Raw genomic sequence first — 20,168 nt, forward strand, 5'->3', positions numbered from 1 at the left:
AGACCTTTATAAACCAAGAGGTTGTGGAGAAACCAGGGGTTGATGGGCGCTCTTACACCCACCCGCGTATCACACAGAACCAGTCGAGTCCATATTGGGGAGTAATCGGAGATTCCCCGTGCTAAGTGTCGAATCTCACGGATATGTGCTGCTTGGGATGCGGGAGTTATGAGATAGTCCATGCGAGAGAAGCTGCGATGCGCCCCGGAGAAAGTTATATTGGATGTCACCAGGATGAAACGTCTGCCATACATCGGATAGGCCAAAGGACTCAAAGTCCAAGAGCCAGAGGGACGAGGGGCCTATGTCACGGGGGTGGGGGGCGGGGGGGGAGGGGTGACGGTCAATGGATCCAGAGACAACAGTCCCCCAACGTAGCTTTATTCAGTGGGCATTGTGTTCCTTTGCATCTCTCCAGCCCTCTAGCCGGTCTGCTGCGTCCTCAGCATTGTCGAAGAACCACGTTTTGTCATCTGCCTCTCAGGAAGAGCATGACGTACTTAAGGCCCTTGTCCCCGAGTCTCTTTTTGGAAGGATCTTCTTTGTTTCTGAACAGCTTGAGTATAGTCCGGGAAAAAGGAGATTGTTGCGTTTTCATATTTGAGGGGCGGCGCCGCTCTTGCACATTGTAGGATGGTGTCCCGATTACGAAAGTTAAGCAACCTAGCCTGTAGTGGTCGGGGGGACCCTATGCAGCAGGTCGTGTAAACCACAGCTTGGCCGGAATACAGGCCACAGTATCCTCCTCTCTCAGTGGGCCGCTCGTACCGATATTAGTGTGGGGTAGCCTCCCCCAGCAGCACCAGAGGGTCGCCAACCTCTCCCCGATGCTGTCCCAGGGGTAACACTTCCTCGCTTCAACAGAGGCAGTCATGGTTGCTGGTGGGGCAGAACCAGTCACGCCGTCAGTCGAAGCCGCTCAGCGAGCCTCACTGCTGAAGTCAGATATGCGGGGATGGGCCAGGGGGGAGCACTCGGTGACCCAGCAGCCCCCAGAATCGTCGCGGGGGAGGGCACAGCTTCTGCAACACCTCCGGCACCGCTCCCCCTGGGTTAGGCCTCAATCCCCGGTGTCGCATGATGCGGCATCCGCCCACACCCACACCCATCTTGGGCCGGCCAAACCATCATGCGCACTTAGCATGTTCTCCACCGGACTGTATTGTACAGCCTGGGTGGGAACATGTTCAGGCTCCCAGTCTCCGTCTGAGTGCCGAATCATGGCACTCGCACCAATCACGAAGCTGCTGTCTTGCTGGTGACTGCAGCGTTGTGATTGGCTTAGGGGGGCCTGTGTGCTTCCTGCTTCCATTCTGGGATTCGTCAGGAGGCGAAGCGGAGGAGAGATGCGGCTGTGGAGAGGTAAGTTAATTTTTTTTCTTCACCTCCCTCCCACCTCCACCTCTGATCAGTGCCAGCCGCTGCTTATGAAGTGCCCATGTGTAAAGTTGTGTATGTGTAGCTACAGATGCTGTTTCCAGTCCAGCCCTCAATAGGTGACTAAGAGTAACGGATTCACCATAAGTCTGACTAATTCATATTTGTATAAATAGACGCATGAAATGCTATGTATGAAGTCACTCTCTGTATGAATGCACCCAATCGGAAGATAATCTTCAAATGTGTCCAACTTCGAAAACGGTTTGGTTTGAGTATGTTTACATGTACTAAAATCTTTTTTTTTTATTAGTGTATTTATTGAGTTTCAGCAGACTAGCTACAACAACTGGCATAGCTTGCACCGATCACAGCATTTGAGAGGTGATCGATTAGTTAAGTGCAATAACAGAGTACACATGCATGCAGGCCAATATTGAAGTTTGAAACATATTTGATGGGGAAATTGTATTGCCTCCACATGGTGTATTCCAGAGGAGTTTATGAAAACACAGCAAGCTCTTAACACAGTAATTCTGTATTTACTTTATGTTGAATTAAAAGTGCCCTGTCTGCAGGTATATGTGCTGTGACCTTTCCTCCTATACATCATTTTGAAAGGAAAGAGGAAGGGATATTTATACTTTAACATTGCTGTCTGATCCTGGTATTGTTTTTGTGAAACAACAACTCCATACTCGACGTTGCCAGGTAATTTTACGAGGGACGATGTAAGCTTAGTAGAAGCCTCATCCCGAAGAGCATGGACACTATGAAAGTGTTTTACGTATGTTTCCTCTCACCTGTCTCTTTCTCCTAGGTCTACGAGGAGCCATGGCGTTTGCCTTGTCCATTCGAGACACAGCCACCTACGCACGACGGATGATGTTCAGCACAACACTCTTAATTGTGTTTTTTACCGTTTGGATTTTCGGTGGTGGTACTACAGCAATGTTGTCGTGTCTGCATATCAGGTGGGATGTGTACACTGCGTGTTCATTTTCATGTTACAAAGAAATTGAAACAGGTTTGGACCCCATTCATGGATCCTACGTGCATGGTGGGTCATCTAGTGAAGAACAATACTATCTGTCATTAATTGTAATTTAGTTCTCTTACAACTAGTTGCTGATATTTGATTTGTGGTGAAGCTCTCCCAGAAAGCTGTTGTCCAGATTTTGCTCCAAATAATTAAATAGTTGCATTTGTTTTAGACAAATTTTTAATTTGAACATTTATGGTGAGGAAACGCTCAATAAAACAACTATTGGCCAAGCCAATATGCTGTATCTTTTTGACTTATTTGTTTTGCCAGTGTTTTATGCTGATGCTGTGCAACATCTGCAGAAGAAATGCTTTTTTACGATGGTGGCAGCATCAGGAAAAAAAACATTATGCTATGGCAACTAAGTGTGATGACCTATACATGTGTCACCACACATACATCCTACCGGCAGCACGCAGATGCCATTTTATTTATTTTTAATTTACCATTTGAATATGGATACCACTGTAAATGTTGATGTGGTCTACAAAAATGTCTTTTGACAACAGACAGTTAAAAGCTGGCAACACCTAAAAACTCATCTGTTTGGGCACATCTTAATCCAAGGTGGCCACATGATGTAGGTCGTGTGAATATCTGACAATATTTTGAGGCAACGTAATTTTAAAACTTTGTTAAAGTATAGACCTAAACACATTCTAGCTCTTTTTTTTCCCTGGAATTCTTGCTTTCTGTTGAAGCACCCACCACGTTACTAGTGCACATCACACTTGTCTCTGACAGTCAGCTATTGGATACCTTCAGACACAGTTAACATTGTTCTCCCAGCCACCTACATGAAGCAGATGACCCTCACGTAATAAGAAAGCTTTTAGCTCTACTGAATTTCTCACTGGCCTCAGGAATTTTTCCACGACCATGAAAAACGGCCATAGTCGAGCCTCTTCCAAAGAAGCTTTCACTATCTGAAGATGATCCTTTCTTTCCAGTGCTGGCTGAACTCCAATCCAACCCTGGTGTTCAGCCAAGTACAGAAGCATGTGCAAGAGCATGGGCTGATTAACTGAGCTTAGCCAGATTTCTATCGGGAAGGACCACCAAACTGGTGCTACTTTCTGTGCTGGGTGATTTTAGGAGAATCCTAGATGGGGATGTTGTCAGTACTGAACTCCCTGTAATTTTCACCTCTAAACTGGTCGAGCTGGGGTGACGGAATCCGTCCTAAGTTAATTACAATTATCATGTCAGAGAGTGCCCTGTTACTTTATCCGCCTTTTAACTCACTACCAAATGATACCACCTGTGGGGATTCTCAGTATTCATCTTGCCACCTTCGATATTTAGACTGTACACACATCCCTTTACGTGTTTGCTGGCATCAGCCAGCTGATATTTGGTTGGTCGCAGTCAATAAGTCTGCAAACAGGGAACCATACCCTTTCTTTATATAACTGCCTCTCATTAACTCGATGGTGGATATTGGTCAGCTTTCTAAAAATAAACCCAGTGGAAACTGCACCCCTAATAACCAGTGAAACCACTTACATTGGAATCCCTTAGCATTGCCCGAGGTCATGGGCCTTCTGCTAGCCCCAGCCATGGCCGTCCACAGCTTAGGAGTACAGGTAGATGCCACCTCAGTCAATACTTTATTTCGGCTAACAATAGCCATAAAAGTCAACAACACATGAACAACAATACATATAGACCATGACAAACAAATTACATACAATTGATAAAGGTGAATATTTGTCCATGATTAAGAAATACCAGATAAAATATAAATAAGCACATTAAATTAGCTAAAAGCCAGAATTCTTAAAATGAGTAATACTAAAACTGAGGTAGACTTAATAGGGTGAAACTGATATCAAGGGTAATCCATAATTCCTCCTTCAGCCATTACAGTTTATAACCGCAACGTTTCCTAATAATGTACACATTGAATAGAAATCTACTTATGCCATATACCATTACTTGGGAGGAGTTAGATTTTAATATGCGCTCCACTACTTTGTATGACTCAACCCCCATATTTCTACAAAGGGGTTTGATCCAGGAGGTCCTTGGTTTCTTATAAGCCGGACAGAAAAAAAAAATGTGGGGAATATCTTCCCTAGCCCCAAGGGAACACATAATACACGCATCCGTTCCATTTTCCCCAGCCCACCTACATGTGTAGGAGTTTATCAGTAAAACCCCATACCTAAATTGTAGGTAAAGAGATTTTGCTAAGGGAGGAGCAATCTCATCCATAAATTCCTCAAACTTAGGTAAATCTTTTACGTTTAAGAAATTCTGAGACAAAGTACCAATGCGAGAGCCCAGAGTTAGTTCACCATTAACATGGGACCAAAAGGTATCCTTAAGGAGTTTTTTGGAAAACTGGGTCAAATTATGGGGCTCCTCCCAAAAATTAAAGAGCCCTAATCTCTTAAACGTCGTGCAAATATATTTCAACCATGGGGTTTTCAAATACACGTCCAGCTTAATTAATTCGATCAAACCATCCTTGTAGTCTATCAGCTATGGGGTTGACCATATCCTGATCCAATACAATAATGGTCTTAATGAAGCTAAGTGCTCTGTTCTTTTGAGATTGATGTCTAAAAACAGGGGGACAACTGGAGTTCGAGTCGGTATTTTAAGTAGACTACGCACAAATTTATTTTCTATCAACGCAAATTTGGTAGAATTACAGTATCCCCATATCTCGGCACCATAAAGGGCTGCTGATTGAGCCTTGGCTTTAAAAACCTCCAGTGCTGGTGTAATGGCTTTGGAACTACTTGCTCTGTGCACCTTTAGGATAGGGAGTGAGTTTTGTTTAAGGGACAGTAAGCTTTTATTCTGCTGGCCTTGCCAAGTCAATTTATTATCTAACATCAAACCCAAGTAGTTAAAGCTTTCTACCTGTTCCAGTGTGCGGTTCTCTAAGAACAAGTTTTTCCTAAACGTTTTGGTTGGATTTATAGCCATGTATTTTGTTTTCGTTGCGTTAATTTCTAATCCCTTTTCCACGCAATAATTATGGAAAGAATTAACCAAATTTTGCAAGCCTCTCGGGGTCTGGGAAATAAGGATAGTGTCATCAGCAAATAGTAAGGAGGTAATTGATTCACCAACTAACTTCGGAGAGTCGTGGGCACAGTTCCTCAGGTATGTTGGGATATCATTAACATACAATGAGAACAATGTGGGTGCTAATACGCATCCTTGACGCACCCCTCTATCTACAGGGATCGCTTTAGATAATTCTCCAGCTTTTCCCCATCTAATTTTTGCATAGTTCCCTGTATGAAGTTTAATGAGTTCGTTAAGTAGCTCGCCAGGGATGTCTAGCTTCTTTAGTGTGGACCACAGCAACGTCCGGGGAACAAGATCAAAGGCAGCCCTTAAATCTATAAATGCAACGTAAAGACTGCCCTGTCTGATCTTTATGTATTTCCAGCAAATACACATAAATCTAAACACCTGGTCTACTGTACTTATTTTTGATCTAAAGCCGGCTTGGTATTTAGACAATAGTTTTGTCTCCTCAATCCAATTTAAAATCCTGTTTAAAATATGTCTGGCAAAGATTTTTTGTAAAATATCAATTAAACTAATGGGGCGGTAGTTGCTAGGATCATGGCGATCACCTTTTTGAAAAATTGTTATGATTTCTGCCCCTTTCCATGATTCTGGAATTGGTGTACCGGCCACAATTGAGTTACTTAAAAAGTTAATGTACGGCCCCCACACTTTAACATCGTGTTTCAATAAGTCGCCAGGAATTTGATCAGGGCCAGGGGCCTTACCTATTTTTACAGCTAATAATGCCTGAACAGTTTCTTCTAAAGTAAAATATAATGGTGTAGTACTACTAACTGGATTAACATCTACATTAACTAGGGACAAATCATCCTTACTAATCGTATAAAGTTTAGAAAAGTGATCACACCAGGTCAATTCATCCAGAAAAATATCCTTGGGTGTTCTACCCTTCTTGTTTCCCTTAGTAATTAGATTCCAGAATGTACTTTGGTCATGTAACTTAGCTGCACTCAGTAAGTCATCCCATAGATTAGCATCCCATACTTTTTTAGCTTGATTCAAGGTGTTTTTGTAAATCAGTCTGGCATTTTTTATATCACATTGGCTCCCATTTTTTACTGTACGGATCAACTGTGATTTAGCAACCCTACAATCTTGGTTATACCATTGATTTTCTAGTTCAACATGATCCATAGTTTTATTCCCTTCTTTTTTATAGACCTTACTCAGAAGGGGGATAATGCGTCGACCAACTTCAAATGTAAATCAAGAACTCCCCAGGTGCCTAAAGAGGGCATTTGGGGAGACCCTATGATTTCGCTGAATTTATTATAAATGTTGGTCAGCGCTTCTTTTTTACCCGCAATGTAAGACCATTTTATGGCACGTCTATTGTTAGAGATCTGTATGTCTCCAATCGGGGAATTTAATGGGCCTTCTACAGGTAATCTTAGAAGGAAGAGAGCAGTCTAACCATAATTGGAGTGGAAAGTGATCACTCTCCATTCTGGGATCGACCTTGAAATCAATTAATGATCTCCATAAATTTCGAGAGGCCATTACAAAGTCAATATGTGACCTAAGACTTCCCTTGAAGTAAGTGGGAGCTGATGGAGTATCTGAAGGGAAGCGACCGTTACATGATCTTAGATCATGTGACACAGTCATCTGTAGGATCTGTGTGGCGGCTGTTGTGCTTTTAGCATAGCTTGAGGCCTCCAGGGGCATGATGCCACTAGCAGCATCTTGTTCATCAAATAGTCTATCAAGAACCTGAATAGGTTCGTATTTACAGTTAAAATCTCCGCAAATTAAAAAGTGAGCATTGTCTCCCAATCCATCTAACGTGGAATCCAGAATTTCTATCACCTTGGATTCTTTATTAGATGGATATGGTCTATTATATATGTTTAGTAGATAGATAACACTTTTGTTACTGGTCACAATTTTTAGTCCTATCAAGTCCGGGCAAGGAATAGACAGCTGGCTAACCTCTATTTCTAGGGAAACTTTAACCCAGATAACCAACCCCCCAGATGCCCTTCCCCTATTGGATGGCGTCGCTTTAGAGCCAAAGGTTTTGTATCCTACTCTGTGGGGGGGTTCTACCATCCAGGTTTCCTGAAGGGCAATTATATCATGTTTTTCAAAAAAAGAACATACTGCCGCATCCATCAGGTTCCTAGAGAGACCAGCAATGTTCCAGGACAATAGGCTGACATTAAAATTCTCAGTTATCATTGGAGAAGATTCCCTTAATCCAATGTCATCACTAACATTATTAGACACTGGCGAGCTATCTAGTACCATTATATGGTCATCAATGTCAATTTTATTGCCTAATGACTTTGCCAGTGCTGTAATTAACTTTGGAACTATATCTAAGCCAGCTTCAACTTGCACTCCCTGCTTAGCTCCAAAGGATCCAGCTATTTGTGGCTGCCCATCCAGTAGATTTGATGGAAACCTCAGTGCCACCGTATTTTTAAAACCAGGGATTTCACTACCGTTAGAAGTCTCCAATGGGTGAGTAACCAACAATGGGACTAAGCTTTTATTTTTGTCAACCTCTGGGAGTCAATCATTTTCATCTAGATCACTCAACACTGCATATCTATTTGCCATGGGGATTTCAAATTTGAATGGATTATTAATACAAGTGGGGCTTCCCCCAGTTGTTTTTTGCAATGGTCTATCTGGGTGTCTATAGAAAAAGCCCAAAGGGTGTGCACGCACAGCATTCCCTCCTGGTGCAAGGGAAGCTGCCCTTAAGAGGGTAATTGCCACATGCTGGGGATGTCTGAAGTTTATTATGACACAATCCCCCTTACATGTTTTCCTTGTGTTACCTAACCAGGCGACTCGTCTGGTGGACAATATTTGGTTTGAAAAATTCGTGGGAAAACCACAGTTTTTATTTAGCCAGGCAACTGATTTCCTCTTAAGTGAATCATGCGATTCATCCGACGATTTAGGGGTAACAGGGACAAGTGGCGGAACATTAGACAAAATAACCACATATGGTTCGCAGGCTGGTGGAAGATTGACACAAATTGGTTTTTGTGCTATAACTCTATGACCCTTGCTACTAGATGGATCTATATTGGTTCGAATACCACCACCAACTGGTTGCAGTGTTGTCGTACAGCCAGTTAATGTCCCCCCCTCTAGAGGAGGTTCCGGGGCAGTATGAACAAGTTTCAATGGTACCTTAGGCGGAATAATATGCTGTTTCATTCCGTCCAAAAGACCACCCAGCCTCGATACCTCTATTGACAGGGTTTCAATTTTATCTACAAGCGGCTTAATCATAAGCACTAATTTTTCTTCCAAGATTTTAGCTATAGCCTCCGAGAGAGTAAAGTTCTCAGCCTCATTAGGGGTCTGTGTTTTAGCGTGAGCCACAGCGATCCTTCGAGGTTGATCTGGCGGTGGTTTGTAATGTGCACTACCCTTCGTATATTGAGACTTTCTACACTTCCTAACTGCTCTTTTCGGAGGAGAAGGAGGGAGTTCAAGCTCACTCGGGGACTCCAATATGTCTTGGCTTAAAATATTGGCCTCATTGTCCACAATGCAATGAGATGAGTTTCCCACTAAGGTAGCTTCGGTTAAGGAATTCCCTGTAGCTAACCTATGGGCACCATCGTCTATACATAACTCTAAATTGTCTACCGGAGTCTCCTTCCCAAGAGACTTGCGTCTTTCACTATTAATCATGCTGACCCTTTTGACCAAGTAATTGTCCATCGTTACTTTAGCCTTTGCCATAATAGACACTGATTAGATCAATAAACAATTACAATGTAGTTGGTATCACAGAGAAATCCCCAGGGAAGCAGAATAAAACTAATACACTAATGCAAAAAATAAAAGGTAATGCATCAACAAGTTAGGAGTTTTTGAAGGAAGAACAGTAACCAATAGTTACTACACTTAAAAGTATGACCTGTATACTATCAACCCCAATAAACGATCAATGTTAACTCGTGACTGACTGTGTCCATTAAAATGAATATACTTGCAAGTGCGTGTCCACTGTACAATCAAGGGGGGTGGCCCGACCCGACCGCCTACGACCTCCTAACGACCTCACAACGGCCCGCCCTTTGCCCGGGCTTAGCCCGGCGTCGCCCGCGCGCGTCCCGCGACGCGGGGGGAGTCTCTGCCTTTTCTGCGCCTCCGGGCGCCAACACAAGCGGAAGTGGCCGCAAAGCAGCCTGGGAGCTGTAGTCTCCCCCTGTCGTGGGCGCGATAGCGTGAAGCGCCGACAGAGGAGACACACAGCGTTCGCACCCCAGGAGCGGCGGGACAGCAGGACGTTCGCCAAAGGAACCACAGGTAGGTGTCTCAGCAGGATAGTTCGCCCCCGCTCCACCGAGGGAGCCTCTGCCTTTTCTGCGCCTCCGGGCGCCAACACAAGCGGAAGTGGCCGCAAAGCAGCCTGGGAGCTGTAGTCTCCCCCTGTCGTGGGCGCGATAGCGTGAAGCGCCGACAGAGGAGACACACAGCGTTCGCACCCCAGGAGCGGCGGGACAGCAGGACGTTCGCCAAAGGAACCACAGGTAGGTGTCTCAGCAGGATAGTTCGCCCCCGCTCCACCGAGGGAGCCTCTGCCTTTTCTGCGCCTCCGGGCGCCAACACAAGCGGAAGTGGCCGCAAAGCAGCCTGGGAGCTGTAGTCTCCCCCTGTCGTGGGCGCGATAGCGTGAAGCGCCGACAGAGGAGACACACAGCGTTCGCACCCCAGGAGCGGCGGGACAGCAGGACGTTCGCCAAAGGAACCACAGGTAGGTGTCTCAGCAGGATAGTTCGCCCCCGCTCCACCGAGGGAGCCTCTGCCTTTTCTGCGCCTCCGGGCGCCAACACAAGCGGAAGTGGCCGCAAAGCAGCCTGGGAGCTGTAGTCTCCCCCTGTCGTGGGCGCGATAGCGTGAAGCGCCGACAGAGGAGACACACAGCGTTCGCACCCCAGGAGCGGCGGGACAGCAGGACGTTCGCCAAAGGAACCACAGGTAGGTGTCTCAGCAGGATAGTTCGCCCCCGCTCCACCGAGGGAGCCTCTGCCTTTTCTGCGCCTCCGGGCGCCAACACAAGCGGAAGTGGCCGCAAAGCAGCCTGGGAGCTGTAGTCTCCCCCTGTCGTGGGCGCGATAGCGTGAAGCGCCGACAGAGGAGACACACAGCGTTCGCACCCCAGGAGCGGCGGGACAGCAGGACGTTCGCCAAAGGAACCACAGGTAGGTGTCTCAGCAGGATAGTTCGCCCCCGCTCCACCGAGGGAGCCTCTGCCTTTTCTGCGCCTCCGGGCGCCAACACAAGCGGAAGTGGCCGCAAAGCAGCCTGGGAGCTGTAGTCTCCCCCTGTCGTGGGCGCGATAGCGTGAAGCGCCGACAGAGGAGACACACAGCGTTCGCACCCCAGGAGCGGCGGGACAGCAGGACGTTCGCCAAGGGAACCACAGGTAGGTGTCTCAGCAGGATAGTTCGCCCCCGCTCCACCGAGGGAGCCTCTGCCTTTTCTGCGCCTCCGGGCGCCAACACAAGCGGAAGTGGCCGCAAAGCAGCCTGGGAGCTGTAGTCTCCCCCTGTCGTGGGTGCGATAGCGTGAAGCGCCGACAGAGGAGACACACAGCGTTCGCACCCCAGGAGCGGCGGGACAGCAGGACGTTCGCCAAAGGAACCACAGGTAGGTGTCTCAGCAGGATAGTTCGCCCCCGCTCCACCGAGGGAGCCTCTGCCTTTTCTGCGCCTCCGGGCGCCAACACAAGCGGAAGTGGCCGCAAAGCAGCCTGGGAGCTGTAGTCTCCCCCTGTCGTGGGCGCGATAGCGTGAAGCGCCGACAGAGGAGACACACAGCGTTCGCACCCCAGGAGCGGCGGGACAGCAGGACGTTCGCCAAAGGAACCACAGGTAGGTGTCTCAGCAGGATAGTTCGCCCCCGCTCCACCGAGGGAGCCTCTGCCTTTTCTGCGCCTCCGGGCGCCAACACAAGCGGAAGTGGCCGCAAAGCAGCCTGGGAGCTGTAGTCTCCCCCTGTCGTGGGCGCGATAGCGTGAAGCGCCGACAGAGGAGACACACAGCGTTCGCACCCCAGGAGCGGCGGGACAGCAGGACGTTCGCCAAAGGAACCACAGGTAGGTGTCTCAGCAGGATAGTTCGCCCCCGCTCCACCGAGGGAGCCTCTGCCTTTTCTGCGCCTCCGGGCGCCAACACAAGCGGAAGTGGCCGCAAAGCATCCTGGGAGCTGTAGTCTCCCCCTGTCGTGGGCGCGATAGCGTGAAGCGCCGACAGAGGAGACACACAGCGTTCGCACCCCAGGAGCGGCGGGACAGCAGGACGTTCGCCAAAGGAACCACAGGTAGGTGTCTCAGCAGGATAGTTCGCCCCCCTTGTACTTGAAGACACAAGTGTCAAAAGTATGCATCAGCTTCTTCCTCCAGATTAAGAGCTTAAAGCGCATTCTATCGTATACTCGCAGTTTATTATATACATACTTAATGCCCTAGTGCAGTCTAAGTAGGATTATGGAATTGTGGTATACTATATTGTATTTTATTGTAATTGTATTTCTGTTGAGCTTACTACCCCTGACCAGGCCTTAAAGGGATTTATGCTGGGCAGCATGCTATTCCGGAACACAAGGTTACTATTCTTCGCTATTGGGATTGGTGTTGTCTGCCCAAGCAAACCATTCCATGCATTCATTCCAGTTTCTTTGTGGTGTACTAAATTCATAGGAGTTAGTTGTTGTGGGGGGGTGGTGAGCTCATGCATATGGTTGGATTAATAAATGAGCTAAAGGAGATTATATATTGTTAGGCTACAGGGGTATGAATTTCAGTGGAAGGAGGAGGGGTTGTGATCTTGTGAAATACAATAATAGAGATTGAGGAAAACACACATATGACAGATTAGGTTGCATTCAGAGAGGGGGCATACTGAGATGGAAGGATGCAGTGCAGTTTTGGGAACGTAAAACTAGAAAGAAACATTATTTGGCTGTGTAGATTGTGCTGTATTTAGGATTTTTAATAGGCACTACAATGAGGCAAACAGTCTGTCCACTGCTATGCTCCTGCTAGACCAGTTGATAAACTCAAGGGTTGGAAGCGAAAAGAAAGGGCTGGACGCATATGTCATGAAATCTGAAATGCTTTGGCCTGCACTCACTGAAAGCAGTAACGTTAAGATCATAGCAATCTGAGATAATACATGGCCAAATAATGTACACATTAAAAAATAGATTCTGCAAATGCTGAAGAGGATTTTTTTTTCATGTACATCCTCAAGTTTGGCTCACATTATTAATTACATAGCAGTGTGGGATCCATTTGGGTGCCTCTGGTTTGTATTTACACCAGATAGAAAACAACTTCCCACATAGTGAAAGTATATTGCCTGCATTTCAGTGGCTGGAGATTCTGACACTGGTGTGAGGTGGATGTTGGCAAGACTCCCTTTACAAATGCAGTGGAGACTTTGTTAGCAAAGGGCTGCTGATTGAACATCTTGAAGCACCACCCTTTGGTAGATGTCAAGGGTGAGGGGTGGGACAGCATATTCTTTTGTGCAAGTTGTAGGGTGGCCCTTCAGGTGAGGTCAGGCCTTCTGTCTTCCTTTATCACACTTTCAGTGCAGAAACCTCACACCTTTTTGTGCCTCTGCTGTGGGTGCTCCAGGTTGGAGGCTACCCTGCTGTGAGGGGCACCACTACTCTAAGGCAGTGACAGGAAAGGACATTTAAAAGGTCACACTGGTTATCAGGCATGAGATAGCTAATGTAATTGGTGTTTGCGTCAAGTAGAAATTCTATTTTATACTATAGGCAGTTTGTTTAATGCACAATGGGGTAGAGGATGTTAAAGGCAAAGAATTATTTTCAAAGCCGTTCCTCTCCCAACAAATGAGAACGCGTCTGGGTAGTGCATTGTATTGATATGTATATGTTGTACACTTTTGGATTCAAAACAACATGTACAGGCTCTGAAACACAGCACTCGAGTTGTTGATTTTAGAAATATAAAGCTCAGTGCGGGGAAATTAAATCCTGTCTCTAAGCAAGCCTTCCAAATCCATTAAGCTAACCCTGTTATTGACAGGGCAACACCTAAACACGACCAATCAGTAGAAGTTTCAGAGGAATTGCTACTGCTCCCACTAGGAGTCTCTGCAAGTCGGGGATAAGCACAGCACCCCCAACAGCCCCTTCTCTTCCTCTTACAGATGTTTCCAAACTCACAGGTTGTCCCTTCGTAAAGTACAATAAAAGCCATTCTTCATGTGTGAGCTAACCAGGGGAAGAGCAGAGCCGTATAAGTGACCGCAAACACAGCTCCAAGAGTCCTTGGACAGAGCACTTCTAGTGTTGGAACCCATGATACTAGCTGCATGCATCCACTGATGCAACCCGCTCCGCTAACTTGGCGAGACCTTGACAATGAAAACTATACTGAATGTGCATGCTTTACCCATAGCCCATTTCACCATCTCCTTGGGCTCTCATTAAGACATCTATTTGAATCCCGAAATCCTGGATAGTTGGCTCCCTTTGTCACTGTAAGGAAATGCATCTTTTTGCTTGATGAGCCACAGAGTTTTGAACTGATGCTACTGGTTTTTCAACTCAGATTGCATTGAGGCCTGCTAACCAGACCTCATTGCCAGTGCTCTGACCTTCAAAAGTATGTATCTCTAGTATATGTTTCCAGGGATGCCCAGGGCCTTTTAGTTTAAAGTATCCCCCATGGGCTGCAGTTTTTAATGTACTTCTATGAATCTGACAAAGTAAACCATGTCTCCCAACATGCTTCTGCAGACTGATAGAGCACTTTTAAAACTGCTAACTGAACTTTGCTATTTCAACTAATCTCCAGACCTCTCATTTCAAAAAAAAAAAAATATATATATATATATATATATATATATATATTACCTACTGGCGGTCGCCAGTAGGTAGTTATAGTTAGGACCCCTTTTCCATAGGAAATCCGCAACATTCTATTTTGAATAACTTTGGCGCCGGTCGATGAATCCTCGCGAATTTCTCAAAATAGGTGGGGCGCTACGCTCCGCTCCTACCCTGAAAGTCTCGGGGGGGATTCGTCAAGCGGGGGCTGAGATAAAAGGGGGGTCCCAAAACGCGTTTTTCCCATGCATTTTTCCATAGGACCTTTAGACAGAGCTACAGCCCGAACGGCTGAACAGAATTACTAGAAATTTGGCAGAGAGGTAGTCCCTAGGTCAAGGAAGTGCCTTTTGTAGGTTTGGTGTAAATCTGTTCAGTAGATTCTGAGAAAATAGCCTTTAAATCAATATATATATCTGAGCCCGCTTACGGTACGCTTACCGTACGCGTACGGTGGCGTGCGCGAGCGCGATTCTGATTGGCTCTTAGATCTTAGTAAACATTCGAATCGGCCGAAACCAGGAAGCGGCGTCCGCCATTTTGTCTCTCGCACTGAGTGTTATTTATCAAACATGATGCCCAAAAACATGTTACGGGGCTGTTTTGACAACTCCCTCCCACACAGTCATGTTGAGGGAGTCCCCAAACATCCCCCAAGAGCAAAAACTTTTTTTTTTTTTCGGCAATTTCGGCGAGTACGCTTACCGTACGCTTACCGTACGCGTACGGTTAAAAAAAAAAAACACTATCCACACTTACCCCACCCCCTGTGCTTTTGGTGGCCGCAGGCCACCAAATGTACAGGGCTTATTAGACCTATGAAAAAAAACTAAATTTTGGCAACATGAAATTATAAAATCGAAATAAAAAAAACACTATCCACATTGACCCCACCCCCTGTGCTTTTGGTGGCCGAAGGCCACCAAATGTACAGGGCTTATTAAAGTTTCTAAAAACCGTGCACGGAACGAACTGCGTTAAGTGGGCGCGCACGCCTCGAATGGCGTCAAGTAACTTAGCATTTAAAAAACCGTACAAATTCACTGAAAAAACCATAGGTTTCACACACGTTATAGTTAGGAATTAGCATTTAAAAAACCTTGCAAATTCACTGAAAAAATCATAGGTTTCACACATGTTATAGTTAGCGGAAATTTTACTGATAAAAAACCAATGAAATTGCCCCGTTATAGTTAGTGCTGGCAACTATAACTCACGCGACCGCAATCTTCTGCTGATGACATATGTGTCTTTATAAAAAAAAATAGTTGTAATATATGTATAGCTAAAAATGTATGGAAGAAGACATGGGCAAATAAGTGTCTAAATACAGTATTAGCATCAGCAGAGGATTGCGGTCGCGTGAGTTATAGTTGCCAGCACTAACTATAACGGGGCAATTTCATTGGTTTTTTATCAGTAAAATTTCCGCTAACTATAACATGTGTGAAACCTATGGTTTTTTCAGTGAATTTGCAAGGTTTTTTAAATGCTAATTCCTAACTATAACGTGTGTGAAACCTATGGTTTTTTCAGTGAATATATATATATATATATATATATATATATATATCAAAAAACCAGGGTGTCCCCAAGAAAACATCACACCTGGAAGGGTTACCGCACACCACCACCAGCAGCAGCGTCCACCACGAGTTCTGGCAACTTCCAATTTGCATATTACCATACGCGTTTCAAGCCGTAGCCCTTGTTCACTGGCATGCAACAGACAAAGTGAGGCAGTAAGGTAAATTAGGAACACCTTTATTCAATTCAGAGTCCCGCCCATGTGGGCGTGAGCAGGCATGGCATTGTGGTAGATGCAGTCCATCTGCTAAGACCCAAGTTCCATGTAAAACCAAGTGGCTATGCTGCCTCACGATGAAAGAAATGTCAACCCGGTTGGGTGGAGGTGACCAAGAACATCACAGCGTAGCTCCCAATATAATCCGGTGGTGAGGCCCCATCCACTCCCAAACTGTGCACGCAATGGCGCGCACCAGGATCCGCCCTTGAGCGGCGGGACATTTCCGCGGCCGGACTAGCCGCATTACATCAAAAAACCAGGGTGTCCCCAAGAAAACATCACACCTGGAAGGGTTACCGCACACCACCACCAGCAGCAGCGTCCACCACGAGTTCTGGCAACTTCCAATTTGCATATTACCATATGCGTTTCAAGCCGTAGCCCTTGTTCACTGGCATGCAACAGACAAAGTGAGGCAGTAAGGTAAATTAGGAACACCTTTATTCAATTCAGAGTCCCGCCCATGTGGGCGTGAGCAGGCATGGCATTGTGGTAGATGCAGTCCATCTGCTAAGACCCAAGTTCCATGTAAAACCAAGTGGCTATGCTGCCTCACGATGAAAGAAATGTCAACCCGGTTGGGTGGAGGTGACCAAGAACATCACAGCGTAGCTCCCAATATAATCCGGTGGTGAGGCCCCATCCACTCCCAAACTGTGCACGCCGCTCAAGGGCGGATCCTGGTGCGCGCCATTGCGTGCACAGTTTGGGAGTGGATGGGGCCTCACCACCGGATTATATTGGGAGCTACGCTGTGATGTTCTTGGTCACCTCCACCCAACCGGGTTGACATTTCTTTCATCGTGAGGCAGCATAGCCACTTGGTTTTACATGGAACTTGGGTCTTAGCAGATGGACTGCATCTACCACAATGCCATGCCTGCTCACGCCCACATGGGCGGGACTCTGAATTGAATTAAGGTGTTCCTAATTTACCTTACTGCCTCACTTTGTCTGTTGCATGCCAGTGAACAAGGGCTACGGCTTGAAACGTGTATGGTAATATGCAAATTGGAAGTTGCCAGAACTCGTGGTGGACGCTGCTGCTGGTGGTGGTGTGCGGTAACCCTTCCAGGTGTGATGTTTTCTTGGGGACACCCTGGTTTTTTGATATATATATATATATATATATATATATCATGCCTAAGGTAGGCTTGTCAGACCCTAAAACGGGGTGCTGTATATTAAAAAGCAGGGCATGTGTTTTTATATGTCCTAAGTGGAGAAAAATCCCAAATTGCTGTTTTTTACTGAGGAAAGGTTAGTAGCCCCCTTAGCGAGTAAAGGGTTACATGCTGACACCCCAGCTGTACTAACTCCTGAATAAGACTATTTATGTTGGGACTTAAAGGTATCAAAAGAATTGTTATTTTAAACCTGATTTGATGCCCAAGTCAAATTTAATATAACATTTGAGTAAACTGTAACTTTAAAAAGTTGCCACACTGTTGCCATAGTTTTCCAGTGTCCATTTGCAAATGCTGGCCACAAGACAGTCTTCTGCCCACCTGGGGAGAGGTGTGAACAACTCCCAGGAAAGGGCACAATGTAGGCCTACTGTTGGAAGAGGTTTTACATCTCCCTGGTAGGAAGCCCAAACAGGGTGTGAGCCTAAAAGTCGAGCTTCAGAGGGTAGGCCACCTTTGAAGGGCAAATGGTGGACACATGTGAGAGGGGCTGCTCTTTTGCTCTGGTAGACGGGTTGACATTGGCATAGAGAGGGGTAAACGGTACACAAACAAGGTCCTTGAATACTTCTGATATTTAGAGAGCAGAATTACTTCCCTATATACTAAAAATCTTCTTACCTATTGACTCAAAAATAGATAATTGAGGGGTCCCTTGAATCACAGCTTTTTCTGGTATGCTTCATCATTGGTTACACCCCCCACTCACCACACTGCAGTAAGATGGTACTCCAACTGGGAGTTCTTTGATATTATTTCCAGCACAATAAACCAAGGTCCAGATATGCAATTAAAAATACCTAAGAATATAACCCAAAATTATTTCTTTATTTAGGGCTACCCTTGATACAAGTTAAAAGCCCACACTACACGGTTAGTAAGAGAAATGAATGTTTCACCTAACCATAACTGGTTGCCAAAATGTTTCAACTGTTTAAATGCCAAAAAATTGTCAACTGTCTTCTTCAGGGCTACAGAACTCCCTACCTAGCCTGTGAATGTAATCCTTGCAGAAAAACGAGGCTGTAAAGAATATCTTGATATCTGTCAATATGTATGTAGGAGAGTAGGATCTGCTTTACATGGGTACCCCCACTTTTTGCTGGTGTTTCACTGTTTTTCGACCTTAGTCTGGCTGTGGCCCTGCTAATCAGGACCCCAGCCTAGCTGCTTCCTCTCTAAACCAGTTTCCATGTACATTAGGTACATCTCTAATTGGATTCTGGAGTGCCTTATAAGTCCCTAATATATGGTATACTATGTTCCCAGGGCATAGGTACCTCAGAGGCCTACCAGGGGCTGCAGCATGTATTATGCCACGCCTGGGAAGCACTCCAAAATGACACCACAGATCTGCTACTGCAGCCAGGGTAAGGTAGTGCATGCACCCCTTACAGTGGTATAGGCTACCTATATCACTACCATTGCACACACATACAAAACCTATAAGTCACTCCTATGGCAGGCCTTAACAATCCTGAAGGCAGAGTGCTTGGTTTTTATGTGAGAGGGTGCCCCTGCATGAGCAGAGCCCCTCTGCAGCGTTCGGAGTACCTCCTCTGATGCTGTTTGTGGTGCAGCCTGACCATATAGTCTTAAGTGCATCATAACCTCGCGGTAAATGCTAACTTAGGACTGGCTGCAAGGAAACATGTCGTGTTTGGTGTCAAACACTTTGGAATACTCTGCCCCCCCCCCTATCCCCACGGCCAGTTCTGGCGGCAGGGGTAGCATTCCACCCTTCTAGAAGGAGAGACATGTACCCACTGGTCTAACCGTTAAAGACTCTCTAGAGCCCTGGCAACACAAAATGGATGCCACTGACACAGACACGGGTCAGGCGTCCTGCTGCTGACCGAAACTCCGGCAGGGGAGGCCTGGACAATAGGTTTCCTGTCCCAGGGAGGTGTAACCACCTCCCCAGACAGGCAGATGTGTATTGGGGCTGGGCGGGAGCACTCTCTGGTGCTTTGAAGTCCTGCACTTGGGGCACACTTGGTGTCCCTGTGCATAGTCCAGTTCAAACCAGTTGCAGGGGATACCTGCCCCTGCTCTGGTGCAAAACTGGACACAGGAAATGGGTGTAACCACGCCTCTTTGCAAACCCTCCCATAGGTGGGTCCCCAGAGTATGTCCAACCCTCTATCTTAGTATAAGTATAGGAACCCAGTCCTTGAGTCTTTGGATTACCCTGGACGAAACTCTGTAACATATATCCTGGACCTTCGACGTTCTATTTCGACTAGAAGGCTGAAGAAATCTCCCTTGAGGTCGTGGAGTGACTCCCCTGCTTGGCAGGCACCAAAGAAGCAACTGTCCGGTCTGCAACTCTGAAGCTCCTGCCAGACGTCGAAGTCTTTGCATCACCAGAGGAGGATTTCCAGACTTCCCAGAGGCTACCCTGAGTCCACAGCAAAGCTGAGGCCCGTGGCTATCGTGGGTGATGTGGAACCGTGACCCCTGGACACCGTGAACGTTTGCCGGTACTTAATCTTCCTGGTCTTCCTCGAAGTTGGTCTTTGGGCTCCGAGTAGCCCCAGCCTTGGGCACCTATAGCACCAAATATCTCTGGCCTCCACTCCCCGAGTGACCCGTGGGCCAGTTTCCAGTGTGACTGCTCGAGGCTCCTTCGCGATCGCTAGCCCATTGGCTAGTGGGTCCCCACGAAGGCAACTTCTTTTCTGCTTGGGCTTTCCTGGTTGCTCCAGACTTGCCCTGACTTACCCTCGCTGGGTGAGTCCCCCAGACCTTGCTGGTCTGCACCAACGTCCTTCTTCTATTACCACTTGACTTGCCGTTGCCAAGGCTTGTTGGGTCCATTCTGGTCGCCGACACCGCAGCACTCGACAGA

At 46.5% G+C, this 20,168-nt stretch overlaps 1 protein-coding gene across 1 annotated transcript in view; it reads left to right on the plus strand.

Moving 5' to 3' along the window:
- SLC9A6 (solute carrier family 9 member A6) overlaps positions 1-20,168 on the plus strand; it is a 259,674-nt gene that overhangs the window by 202,442 nt on the left and 37,064 nt on the right. Inside the window, exon 12 of the mRNA XM_085607924.1 lies at positions 2,198-2,351. Coding sequence (XP_085464050.1) covers positions 2,198-2,351 — 154 coding nt within the window. The remainder of the gene's footprint in view (positions 1-2,197; positions 2,352-20,168) is intronic.

Source organism: Triturus cristatus, chromosome 5_2 (assembly GCF_964204655.1).
Source record: "Triturus cristatus chromosome 5_2, aTriCri1.1, whole genome shotgun sequence".
Lineage (NCBI taxonomy): Eukaryota > Metazoa > Chordata > Amphibia > Caudata > Salamandridae > Triturus > Triturus cristatus.